At 37.2% G+C, this 12,407-nt stretch overlaps 1 protein-coding gene across 2 annotated transcripts in view; it reads right to left on the bottom strand.

The window, feature by feature from the left end:
- MYPN (myopalladin) overlaps positions 1-12,407 on the bottom strand; it is a 71,984-nt gene that overhangs the window by 47,899 nt on the left and 11,678 nt on the right. Inside the window, exons 1-4 of one of the 2 annotated variants that reach the window (XM_037804764.1) lie at positions 10,608-10,627; positions 5,358-5,533; positions 3,629-3,680; positions 228-342 (exon numbers count right to left, since the gene is read on the bottom strand). In XM_037804764.1, coding sequence (XP_037660692.1) covers positions 228-342; positions 3,629-3,680; positions 5,358-5,533; positions 10,608-10,627 — 363 coding nt within the window. Of the gene's footprint in view, positions 1-227; positions 343-3,628; positions 3,681-5,357; positions 5,534-10,607; positions 10,628-12,407 lie in introns of those variants that run through there. The other variant, XM_037804763.1, reaches the window with a different exon arrangement.

Genomic DNA, 12,407 nt, shown 5'->3' with positions numbered 1-12,407 from the left:
TTCCTATGAAATTCACCTATGAAGCTGGAGAATATATTCCTAAAGCAAGAGGAACCACTGATATTGCAATCAGAAGTACAAGGTGATTATCATAAGCATATAAATGTATCACCCAAGATTATGAAGGTGCAACAGAGGCAAGTGCGATCATGCCATACAAGACGGTCATGTTCACAGCGCCTGCCTGTCACCTCCAGGATGCTTTTGTCTCACTTAGACTCTTGTACCTGCTGGATGGTTGAGACACCAGGCCGTGCCACCAAAGGCTGGGCTTGTGGGGCTGCTGGAGGAATGGCTGGAGAAGCAGTGGGAGGGGTTGACACTTCATTTGGCTTCTGGAGTCTGAGAAATGATTAAAATATAGATAATAAAACATTGTGTGTGACACTTCATTCAGCAAACCTATGTCAGGCCATCACTGCTTACATTTGGATGTAATTAAAATCTCCGCTCAGCGCTATTCCACAAACGTTTCTGAGTGCTTCCTTGCTACACACTTGGTTAGGCAGTACAACCGCAAAGGTGGACAAGATGTCAATCCTGTCCTTGAGTTAGTCACTCTCAGTGTAGCTGGAGAGTTAAGCTTATTAACAACCGACTGAGGTTCAAGACAATTGCTATGGCAGAAGCATGCACGGAAGATAACTTTTTCAGATTTATTTTGTTGTTGTCCTCTGTATTTTCCTTCTTCCTCCCATTTCACACAAGAGGCTGGGCTTTGTAAATCTTTGCCCCTGGGATAATTGGCATGGCAGAAATAGCCTGAAATCAACAAGTTCTTTAAGTTTATGCAAATTAAATTAAAGAGATTATTTGAAGGGTAAGGGAGCCAGGACGTTTTCTTGAGAAAATTGGGGAGGGGAGATTATTTTAGTTTTGCTGGGGAGAAGAGAGAGGTCTGTGGATCCTGCCAGAGGTGAAAACCTGAGTTCAGAGGGGACTGCAACACCTCTGAGTACAGGGGCTCCCAACCTTCCTAAAGATAGCAATACCCAGCATGTCAGGAAGCAATGAAACACTAGACTTGAAGGGACCTTGAGAACTGGGACATGGGCCTCTCCCCCCAAATCATGGAGAGAGATGACAGATGTCAGGAAGGGCTTCCCTTTTGTCTAGATGTTACCTCTCTCTGCCTTAGCTTCCTCATCTCTAAAATGGGGGTGTAACAATTCTTATAGAGCTTTTGTGAGGGTTAAATGAAGTAATTTATGTAAAAGGCTTAGAACAGTGCTGAGCAGACACCAAATTGTGATCTCTCCCTCTCTCTCTGTCTCTCTCTGTCTCTCTCTGTCTCTCTCTCTCACACTCACACACACACACACACATCCCAGGCATGTTTATACAGCCTGGAGGGGAAAAGGGACACCCAGTAATGACTGAGATTGAATTTTATCTGAGGATAGGGTCTCAAAAGCAGAATTTTGTAACGAGGCAGAAACAATCAGAACCTCCAAAGTATCCGTTTTCTTCTACAGTAATAGAAGCCCTGATTTCTAACTGAATATGTGGCTACTCAAAATAAAGATTGTATTTCTCTACCTTCATTATAGTTTGGTGTGGCCACATGACCACTTTCTGGCCATGGATATGAGGACAGTGATGTGTGTAATTTAAGGGGGATAACCTTAAAAGTGGTGGGAAAATGCCTTTATTCCTGCCTATCTTAGAGGAAGAAGATGAGGGCCATACTTTGGAGTGATGAAACAGAAAGCAGGAAGCAGACAGGGGAATGCGAAATTGTACCAGCCCAAATCCAGATTTTTATGTAATTTAGAAATAAATGTCTGCCTTATTTAATTCATGGCTTTTTTGGGTCTCTAATACACATAACTGATGCTACCTCCAAACCACTACAAGTAGATTTAACGAAAACAAATAAATAGGATTTTTTTTTTTACTTAAGCTTAAGTTTTTGCATCAAAATTCACAGCAATTAAGTTTGTAACACATGCTATGGGAGCCTTGAGGAAGGAGTGATGAATTTATCATGGGGAGGAGGAGTTTATTAAAGGACTTGAATGGGGTGGATATTTAGACAGGCTTTTAAAGGATAAACAGCAGTTTTCCAGGCAGAAAAGGGAATATGAGCATTCTTAGAAAGGCCAACAGATCAGAAAGGGCTGAAAAGGAACTGCACATCTTCTGAGTGAGATGACCGCAGTGTATAGAGCCTGGGGTGGGGAAAATGGAGGAGGAGGGGGCAGGAAAGTCTGGCTGAAACTCTACTGAATAAGGCTTTGTATGCTATGTTAAGATTTTTTTTAATGTTGTTTGTTTTTTGTTTACATTTTGGCATAGATAAAAATCTTTTTAAAATCAGGAAAATGAGAGTATCAGAATGATCTCTTAGAAAATAACTGGTTTTGGTTGGAGGCTCTAAAGGAAATCATAAGGCTGGAGCAGACAGGAAGAACATTAAGGAGGATATTGGCATGAAACAGGCAAGAGAGAACAAGGCTCTGAACCAAAGCCATGAGGGGTTGAACGGAGGAGTCATTTACTCTGGCTACGAATTTTCATTTCTGCACGAAGGTTAAAAGCAAATTATCATCAAAGGAAGGGACACACAAAGGATTTTGAAGAATAGGACACGATTTCTGCCCTGAAGGAGCTTACTCTCTGAGATGGAAGACAGAACATGCAAACACACTTAACAACTCTTCAACTGGTCTAAATAGTGCCATTTGTTTCAGATAATCTGAGGAATGACTCCTGTGCCTGTTTCCAGTTTCCATGCCCTTGTTCTACAGCCCCCTTGGCCTGAAATGCCCTTTTCTCCCTTGTTTTGGGGGTGTCTACCTACTGAGCTTTCAAGACTGAGCTTGGTCACCAACTTCCTGATTTCTCTCTCCCTTCCCAACCAATAAATAGTCCTTTATGCCAAGTATCTTGAACATGCTTACATCATAGAGTCTACTACACTTTATTATTCTTACTGGCTATATGCTTGTTATAATTTCTTGCTATACTTGCTATATGTCTTTTCTCTACTAGACTGTGAGCCGCTTGAAGGCAGGAGGCATCTGATTTTTCTTTGTATCCATTGCATCCAGGAGGGGCTCAGTCAATGATTGTGGAAATGAATGAATGGAGGATGCAACTTTGTTCAGTATAAGGGACAATTATTTAGTATATATTTAAAGAGAACCCTAGGGACAGAAAGTTTATGACTTGCCCAGATCACTCATATATATATATATGAGTGATGTTATATATATATATATATATTTTGATGTTACATATAGATCTATATGGGTGAGTATATATATATGATGTTATATATATCTGTATGGGTGATATATATATAATTTAAGTTCACCAGATTTTGTGTTTTTTGTGAGTGCCATTATTCAACCAGAAAACATGAATGTTTTGAACCATTATCTCTACTCTGTAGAGATAAATATTATGATATTTCATAGGGAATATTTTATTTCTGAAATATTAGAAATAATAAACTTAGACTTCTAGGCAAGACCTAAGGAAAGGAGAGTCTCCTCCGGATCCACTCAGTCTTTTCTTCTCAGGTCATACCCTGGAGCCACCCTCTTCTGCAGACTTCAAGTTCTAGTAACCAATTAGCAACTTTCTTGGGATCTGAGGCAGTAAGATAGAATACTAGAATTACCGATTCATCGCTTCCTTGTTAGGGTCCCCTTCCGAGTCAGAAGAAGAAACCCCTGGAAAAATAAAAGCAAGACATGAGATTTTTAAGATGACAATTTCTTAAATAACACCCATTTTTCAGATGAGAAAACAGACCCTAAGAAGTTGAGATGAGAAAACAGACCCTAAGAAGTTGAAGGACTTGCTCAAGGTCACATGGCTAGTTATTGAGAGAGTTCAAATTAACTGCCTAACTTCCAAGTGTTCTTGTATGTAAAACACCTGCTGATGCCTTTGGACTAACACAGCAAGTCTTTGCAGACATTTATGGTGGATTTAAATCCTCTTGGTTTATACAGATTGGATAAGAGAAGGGATTATATTGGATTCCAAACATTGTAGGCGTAGGTGGATGCTCTTCCGTTCAGTCCTAACATTAAAAGTCATACTTCATCTTGGGAATGGGGGTGTTTGAAGCCTTGTTGCCATAAACAAACAAACAAAAAGTCCACAATCCAATCTCAGGGCCATTAGCAGAGCTTTAATTCCGGATTTACTCCTCAAGATAGTGACTTCTAGGAAGATATAGCTGAGCTAAATCTGGAGGTATTTATTGCACATACAACGCACTTCTATTTATGCATTTATTCAATGAATGTTTATTGACTCCTACTATGAACTTGGTACTGTATAAGATATTGGTGGTATAAAGAAGATTGAGACTGTCTTGGCTGTACAATCTAGCTGGTAAAGGGGCATGTATGCCATAACAATACAATCTTTAAGTGCGAAAACCAAGGCATATGCATAACAAAACTTAGGCAGATATATAAAGAACATAATTTTCTTCCCTAAAATTAGTTGTATTCGTTTGGTGTTAGTATAAATGGATTTCTGAGGCTCCCAACTAGTCTCCCTCCTTTTACTCCTTGACTCCCTCCTTTTACCCTTGACTCCTTTTACCCTTGACTCAGTATATTCTCAGCCAACAGCCAGAGTGATCCTGTTAACAACTAAGTCAGATCATATCACACCTCTGTTCAGAATCCTGCAGAGCTTCTCAACTCCCTCAGAGTAAAAGCTTAAGTCCTTGCGATGACCTACAAACATCTACGTGATCTACTTACCTGCCTCCCTCTAACCCCATCTTGAACTTCTGACCTCATCTCCTGTTAAATTCTTCCTTGCTCACTCAACAGTGGCCACACTGGCTTATGTCTGTGTATCTTAAGATGGGCACACTCCCACCTCAGGGCCACTGTACTTGCTGATTTCTCTACTAAGAGAATGTGAATATCCCTGTAGCTCACTTCCTCACTTCCTCCAGGTCTTCACTAAAATGTCACCAGGTCAGTGAGGTTTTCTCTGGCCGCCCTATCTAAAAAATGCAACCTATACAGATAGACAGACAGATATTGTCATACACATACACATTCACATACATACTTTTACACACAAACATGCACAAATACACACCCTCACAACATACTTCCTATCCATTTTCCTTGCTTTCCTTTTCTTCCATAGTGCTTATAAATACCTATTACACTATATATTTTATCTCATTTATTTTATGTCTCTCCCACTAGGATGTAAACTCCATGAGCCTTGGGAGTTTTGTCTATTGGGTCACTGCTGTATCCCCACTGCCTAGAAGACTGCAGAGTAGAGCAGTCCTTCAATAAATGTTTATTTATTATAACTACATGTCTTATGAGTAAATGCCACACTCAAAGAGTCTCTGGTTTTACCTTCTATATAAATCTCAGCAGAAGTTGAATCTGTCCCATAGATATTAGAAGCAAAACAGGAATAGCGTCCCGTGTCCTCTTCGAAGGCTTCAGCAATGGTCAGTGAGTGTAGATTTCCTGCCTGGAGGATATGAATATCTGGGGAATTTTCAAGTTCCTTGCCTTCACAGTACCACCTGCAAGGAAGGGAATATGGTCATTGGCTATCACCAAAAATGTAAGAACTAATAACATAGATATTCCCTAAGAAGGAAACTAGCAAATTTCGTTTTTAATCAGAATGTTAAATAATCTCTTCTTATTGTATTAGTTGATTGTAACAATGAAAAGAGTTGGCATATCCAAACTACATTGATACTGTACTCAGGAAATTAGAAAGTGGCTCCTAATAAGAATGATTTAGCTGAGAGAAGATGGGTGAGGAAGCAAACACAACTAACCAGAAAGAGTAGGATCTTCCATGTGGAACTTGGCTTTTCCTTAAATGACTTACAGGTCTCTATAGTATGCAATAAATAAGTGCTACTTTAGCTTATTTGGAGAGATTCTAAGATGCCAAAGATTTGTGAGGTAAAGTACACTCACTCCCTACTATTAAATTACATCTGACCTAGCTAAATAAAAATTTGTTCTGTCACTGGAGTAAGGAGCATGGGTCATACTTTTGCAGGAGTGGCTCCACCCTGGAAAATAACCTAAGTTAAATATGTTCCTATAGGTTACAGTATTTTATTTCAATTCTATATATTTGGACTCTTATTCAACTGTATTCTTATATTTTATTACAACATATACATTTTTGCCAAAAGATTACACAAAATAATATATAAAATAATGTCTAAAATGTAGAGATGCATAATAAGGAACTGCACAATAAATTTACATGGAAATCCCATTTCCCTGGTCTCAAAGTCTAAAAGTTTCACTATTCTTATACACTGTAAATGGTACAACCCCTATGAAAGGAATCTGGCAATATCTGCCAAAATTACAGATGCATTTACCCTTTGACCTTCCAACCCCATTTCTGGGAACCTGTACTACAGATACACTTGCATATATGCAAGATAACACATGTACAAGGTTATTCATTGTGGCATTGTTTGAAATAGAAAAGGATTGGAAAAACCCAAGTGTCCATGAAATAAACTATGATACATGCACACAGTGGAATCTTTGCAGCTCTGTTAAAGAATAAGGAAGCTGTCTATGTACTGATATGGAAAGAACCTAGAATATCTAGTTAAATTTTAAACAGTAAGATGCAGAATAGTGCAGGTAGAGTGCTACCTTTAGTGTAGTAAATAGGGAACAAGAATAAGAGAATATATTAGTGTGTTTTTGTTTTTGCATAAAAAAATCTGGAAAGAGAAATGAAAAAACAAAAGTAGCAAATTACTGAGGATGAGGGGAAACAAGATAGATGAGAGCAGGACAGGCGTGAGACATCTCAGTGTACCCTTTTCTAAGTTGTTTAATTTTTTGAAATAATGATTATTAGTCAACAGCATAACAAAAAGTAACCGAATAGGGAGGTGTGAAAAATTAAGGAGTCCTGAAAGTTGCTAATCTTTACTGTAATTTCCAATCTAACTGCTTAGTGCTTTAATTACCAACCCCCAAACATACAAAAATCAAGATTCTGAAGCACATTTAAGAAAACTCACCTATTCAACTACTTCCCAGCAGTCACGCTGTTCTCTGCTGTTCCGTAAATACATCATGCACACATCTCCACATTCAAGTCCCTGCTCATGTTTTTCTTTTTCTGTATCTGAGATTCTCTCTGTCTACTTTTCAGGTCTTCAAATATAAATGATCTATCAATGTTTGACTCAGATATTACCTCCTTTGCAAAGTCCCTTTATTACCAATTCTCAGAGATTGTTGCTAATTCCAATGTCACTGTTTTTTTGTTTTTGTTTTTGTTTTTTAATCTGTACTACATCATGCAGGACTTGATAATACACTGTCTTTTATTATTCTCTATTTTTAAGGTTTTTCTGTCTCACCAACTAGGTTGTAAATTCTTTGCTGTAGGGAGAGTATCTTCTATGTTTTTGTGTATCCACAGTGCCTCGTAGACTTCTCTGTTTACTGTCTTCCTTGGCCATCTGATCTCCTCCCAGTCTTTTCTCCTCCCAATCTTACCTCGTCCCAGTTTAAATTATCACTTCTATTTGAGAAAACATCCAAATCCTACATTTCCAAACCTGACTTCTGGACCTCATCTCCCATCATTCTTCCTTTCACTCCTTATGTTTCAACCACATTAGTCTTCCTTCTATTTCACGAACACATTAAGCTTTTTCCCCCATTTCAAGTTCTTTAAATTTCCTGAAACCCTCTTTCCCCAGCCCTTTACAAAGATAGGTCCTTCTTTTCGGTAAGGCCTCAGATCAAATGTCACCTCCTCAAAGAGGCCTTCCCTGACCCTTTTCCTTGCCCTTAGTCACTCTATCACATCCTATTTTATCATTGTCACAGTGCTTCTCATTATCGGAAATTATGTTATATTATATACAGGTTTACTTTCTTATTATTTGCTGCCCTCACTAGATTGTAAAATCCATGACAGAGACTTATGAGTCTTATTCCCCTCTATAATCCTATAACAGTGCCCCTGGCACTCTGAAAATATGTGTTGAAATACTGAATGATGGGAAAAATGAATAGTTAATATTTTGGAAGTATTTTTATTTGCTTGATCAACTTCTATGCCAGTCTTCTATTTCTGTTGTGATAGAAGCAGTATATGCAGCTGCCTAAGCAGGTTCGTAAAGCTACCAAAGCCTAACTCTCAGCAAGATTTCAAGGAGTTTGAATGAGCAAAACATCAGTGATTGTGGTGTTCCAAATGCAAATACCAGATGTCCAATTAAGCATTTTCATACTGAATACATGTTTATTTTTAATCCCCTCCTGAAATGCCTTACAATAAGAATAAAGGAATTTAAAAGGAATAGCCCACAAGGACAAAAAAGAATGGGAGAGAAAACAACAGCAGACCAAAGACCTCAAACAAACCCTGGAAAGCAGATCGAGGAGCCAGGGGAGCGGAAAATCTGAAACCCAAGAGTCCACTTGGGGATGGCAAAGAGAGAAGCCATTTTGTGCATCAGAACCCCAGAAAGGTTCAGTATTTGGAGACACAGCGTTGCTAATAATGGGGGAGAAGACACAAAGCTTGGTTACAAGTTTGGAAAATGATCATTTAGACGCTCAGGCGTATCCCGTCCTGAGCAGTCAGGGGCTGTCCTAGGACCATGGCTGAGTTGTAGGCTGAGCCAGCAACTGCTGCACACTGGAACAGGAGGAAGGAGGGATTCAGAAGGGATTTCTCTAGGGAAAAATAAATGGGCCCAGTGGATCACCTGAGGTGTTTGTGTGGAACAGAATATTCAAGAGGAGTTTTACAAATTTGTTGGAGAATTGAGACAAATTCGTGATAGGACCAAAAACTAAGCACATAAGGAAGAAAAAAAAAAAAAAAAAACACACACAACAGTGTTTAACTCCAGAAAAACAAAAAGTTATACAAGAAAGGAAACATTAACCTTACCTCACTAGGCTCGACAGTAAACAACACATACACAGTAATAATAAGGTGAGCTTTAAATATTGTTTTAAACAACAACTATGATATAATTATAACTGAGAGGATGAAAGAAGGGATAATGGGGGTGCTGGTTTAGTGTACAGGTGCTAAGCCTCTGTCTCCCAGAACAGGAAGTCAAAGAAAATAACCAACATCAGCACATCAAGAAATAATAGTATAAGCATGTTACAATGGCTCTCAAAGTGTAGTTCAATTCTGTGAAAACAAAACAATTTTTAAATAATATTAAGACATTGTTTGCTTTTTTTCACTGCATTGACATTTACACTGATGGTGCAAAAGCAATGGTGGGTACAACTGCTTGTGCTTTAACAACACAAATCAAGGCACTGTCTCAAAACCAACTAGTCGTCATTGTGTTCTTCACTGGTTTCACTTAAGAATGTCCTTGTTGAAGCAGTAAAAATAATTAATGTTATTAAATCTCAATCTTGAGTCCATATCTTTTTAATATTCTGTGTGATGAAATGGGAAATAGCATAAAGCATTTCTGGTGCATATGAAAGAGCACTTGTGTAATTGAGTTGAGTTCAACTAGCGCGTAATTCATTAAACAGTATTTGAACTTGAAAGAATGACTGACAAACTACAGTTCTTCAGACTTGGGTATTCAGAGAATTTTTCTCAAAAATGAAGGAAGTAAACCTGCCATTTCAAGTGAAGATAACAGTATTTGTTACCAATAAAAAAATTTTGAACTTCCAATGGAAAATTAGAATTTTGGAAAACCTGTATCCCCCAGAGTGGGTTTAGAGTTTCTCAATATTTAAAGATTTTTGAAGAAATGTGTTGTTGTTAACAAATGTGATTTTTTGATGTTATATAATAAAGTGTGTCAACATTTGGAATATCTGCATTATTCAATGAACCAATATTTTCCAAATGACCAATGCAGAATTTTATCCATTCAAGGTCAAGACAGATTGATGGGTGCTAATATAACAAAGTACAAAAGTTTATGGCTATGGTTTCAGATTTCACTTCACAACTAACCTGTAATAAATCACTACTAGCTGAATTTTGATGTCTCAAACAAGAATGGTCACAATTATCTGGAAAGGCTCTTAAAATATTCCTCCTGTTTCCAACTACATAACTGTGTGTAAAAACTGATTTTTAAAAAATATGAGAATCCAGCTGTCTTACATTAAGCCAGATATTACAGAGATTTGCAAAAATATAAAATAATTTACTCTTCTATATTTTTGTTTTCTTTTGGAAAAATAGTTATTTTTCATAAAATTTTTATGTTAATATGATTTTTATTTTTAAATGAATTAATAAATAACTATTTTTAAATGCTGAATTTTAATTTCTACTATGGTAAAGATTTATAGGCATAATGTAAATATTTGGCCCCTCAATTTTTAAGACTATAAAGGGGTCCTAGAACAAAAGTTTGAGAACCACTGGCATAGTTTCTGGAAATCTAGTGGTAAATAGATAAGAAATGGCAAAAGGAGTCAAAAGTGGTCTGTTCTTTAATAATATTTGACTTTTTAAGCAATGTACCTGTATTAATTTGATAAAACAAATATAAATATCTATCTCAAAATGAATAAAAACAATTGTCCCTCATATAAACATTATAGGATTATGTCAATTCTTTAGATAACATTTCTCATCCTTACCAAAATGAGAGTGGAAACATCTATGAGCAATTGGATAGCCAGAAGGAGATCAGTGGAATGATTCAAACGCCCAAACTCCCTGTCAGGAACCACTCAGATGGCAAGGATGACTTCAGCCAGGTCCAAAGAACAATCAGTAACTGCTGCTCTGAATTTAACATGATGACCCACTCAGAAATAACACATCATCAGGCAGCCTTGGAAGCATTGTTAAAATTTACCCAGCTACCCTGAAGACTGTTGAGAGTGAGGAGGGAAACGTACTTTCCTCAAACGTCTGCCCATGTTAGGGAATGCTTTCATAGAAATGCCCTGACTGGCTGCGTGTTTTTAGAATGTCAAATCCTCATGACGCTTACCAAATGTCAGTGAATGCCAGATGTGATTCATGGCCCAGCAAAAATGAGTCAATGATCTGGGGAAATGGGGCAGCTCCCAGTGATGAAGGACCCACCTCTAAGGTTCTAGGATAGCTGGTCAAATCTGCTAATTTTGGCTAGCTACCAGATCTGTGAACAAAGACACTGAAGAGACACAATTTTTTTTTTATTTAACTGAACTCTTTGGCTGAATATTACTATTCTGTTATTAGGCTACTATAAGTCTGAAATATGACTTGGATAAATATTACAGCTCATTATTTTAGTGCATTACAACTTCTAAGTGAAATTTGAATGTGGTTATTTGGACTCACCAATAATAATTCTCATTAAAACAAGAGTTGATAAATCTTTCTTTAACCCTGCCCCAGCTCTTCAAATGTCCCTATCCTACTTCCTATTGTTTCCTCTCCTAATCTTTTCCTTCATGGAACCTAGATATCACTTATAATTATATATTTGTTTGTAGGTTTATTTGTTTAATGTGACTCTCCATTACTGGGCCAAAAAACAACACATGGGCAAGGATTATCATGTTGTTTTGTTTACTGCTTTTTTATCTGGCACCTAGCACAGTGTTCGTACATCATAGCTGCTCAAAAAATGTTTGTTGTGTGCATGTTAAATGAGTGAATTCAAATTAGGATCATTGTAGCCTCAAGTTTTTTTCTTCACATTTATAGAAAAGCAACATGTTAATGAAAAAACAAGGCCTGGGGGATAGAAAAGAACTTTCCTTGAATTGTCTTTAACCCCAGGTTCATCTAATGTCTTGAATTCTTAAGTGATGAGTGTAAGGTCTGAAACACAGCCTACAGTAAAGATAGTATATTTATCTACTGACATTTTCAGCCCTCTCCATGCATCAGAATAACTTTTCATATACCGAGAGCACCTGGAGTATATGGGAAAATAAGATAATAGTAGACTTTTTCTAACAGCACTCAAAGTTATGCTGGATTTTGTAACACAGTTCAGTGTTTTGTATGTCCTGTTAGACTGACTGCTACTGACTTAACAATTTAGTTTTCATGTCCAATGTCTATACTCAACTCAAAGGAATGTGGGGGTATAAGTGGGGAGGATGTGTTTACACTTGAAGTTTTATAAAAATTTATTGAATTCTTCCAGGTGGAAACTTCTTGATAATTTAAAAAAAGCATAAATAAGCAATTGGCTAATATCAAGACATCAAGATCACCCCTTTACTACATAGCCAGTTTTAGACATAACAAAAGGGAGGATGAATAAATGTGAAGATGAAAACAATTCCTAAAATAAGTTTTGAAAAGACTAAAATAGGATGACATTCTTTGGGTCAGACTGACCAGAAGCTTTTTATTGCCTCTTTTTAGAATTCCTACTTTTTTCTTTTTCTTAGTGCTTGTTACTATATTGCAACATAATTTAGTTATTTTTA

The sequence above is a fragment of the Choloepus didactylus genome, chromosome 15 (assembly GCF_015220235.1).
Source record: "Choloepus didactylus isolate mChoDid1 chromosome 15, mChoDid1.pri, whole genome shotgun sequence".
Lineage (NCBI taxonomy): Eukaryota > Metazoa > Chordata > Mammalia > Pilosa > Megalonychidae > Choloepus > Choloepus didactylus.
Note: the sequence above shows the minus strand (reverse complement) of the source record. Positions and strands in the feature narration are given on the sequence as shown.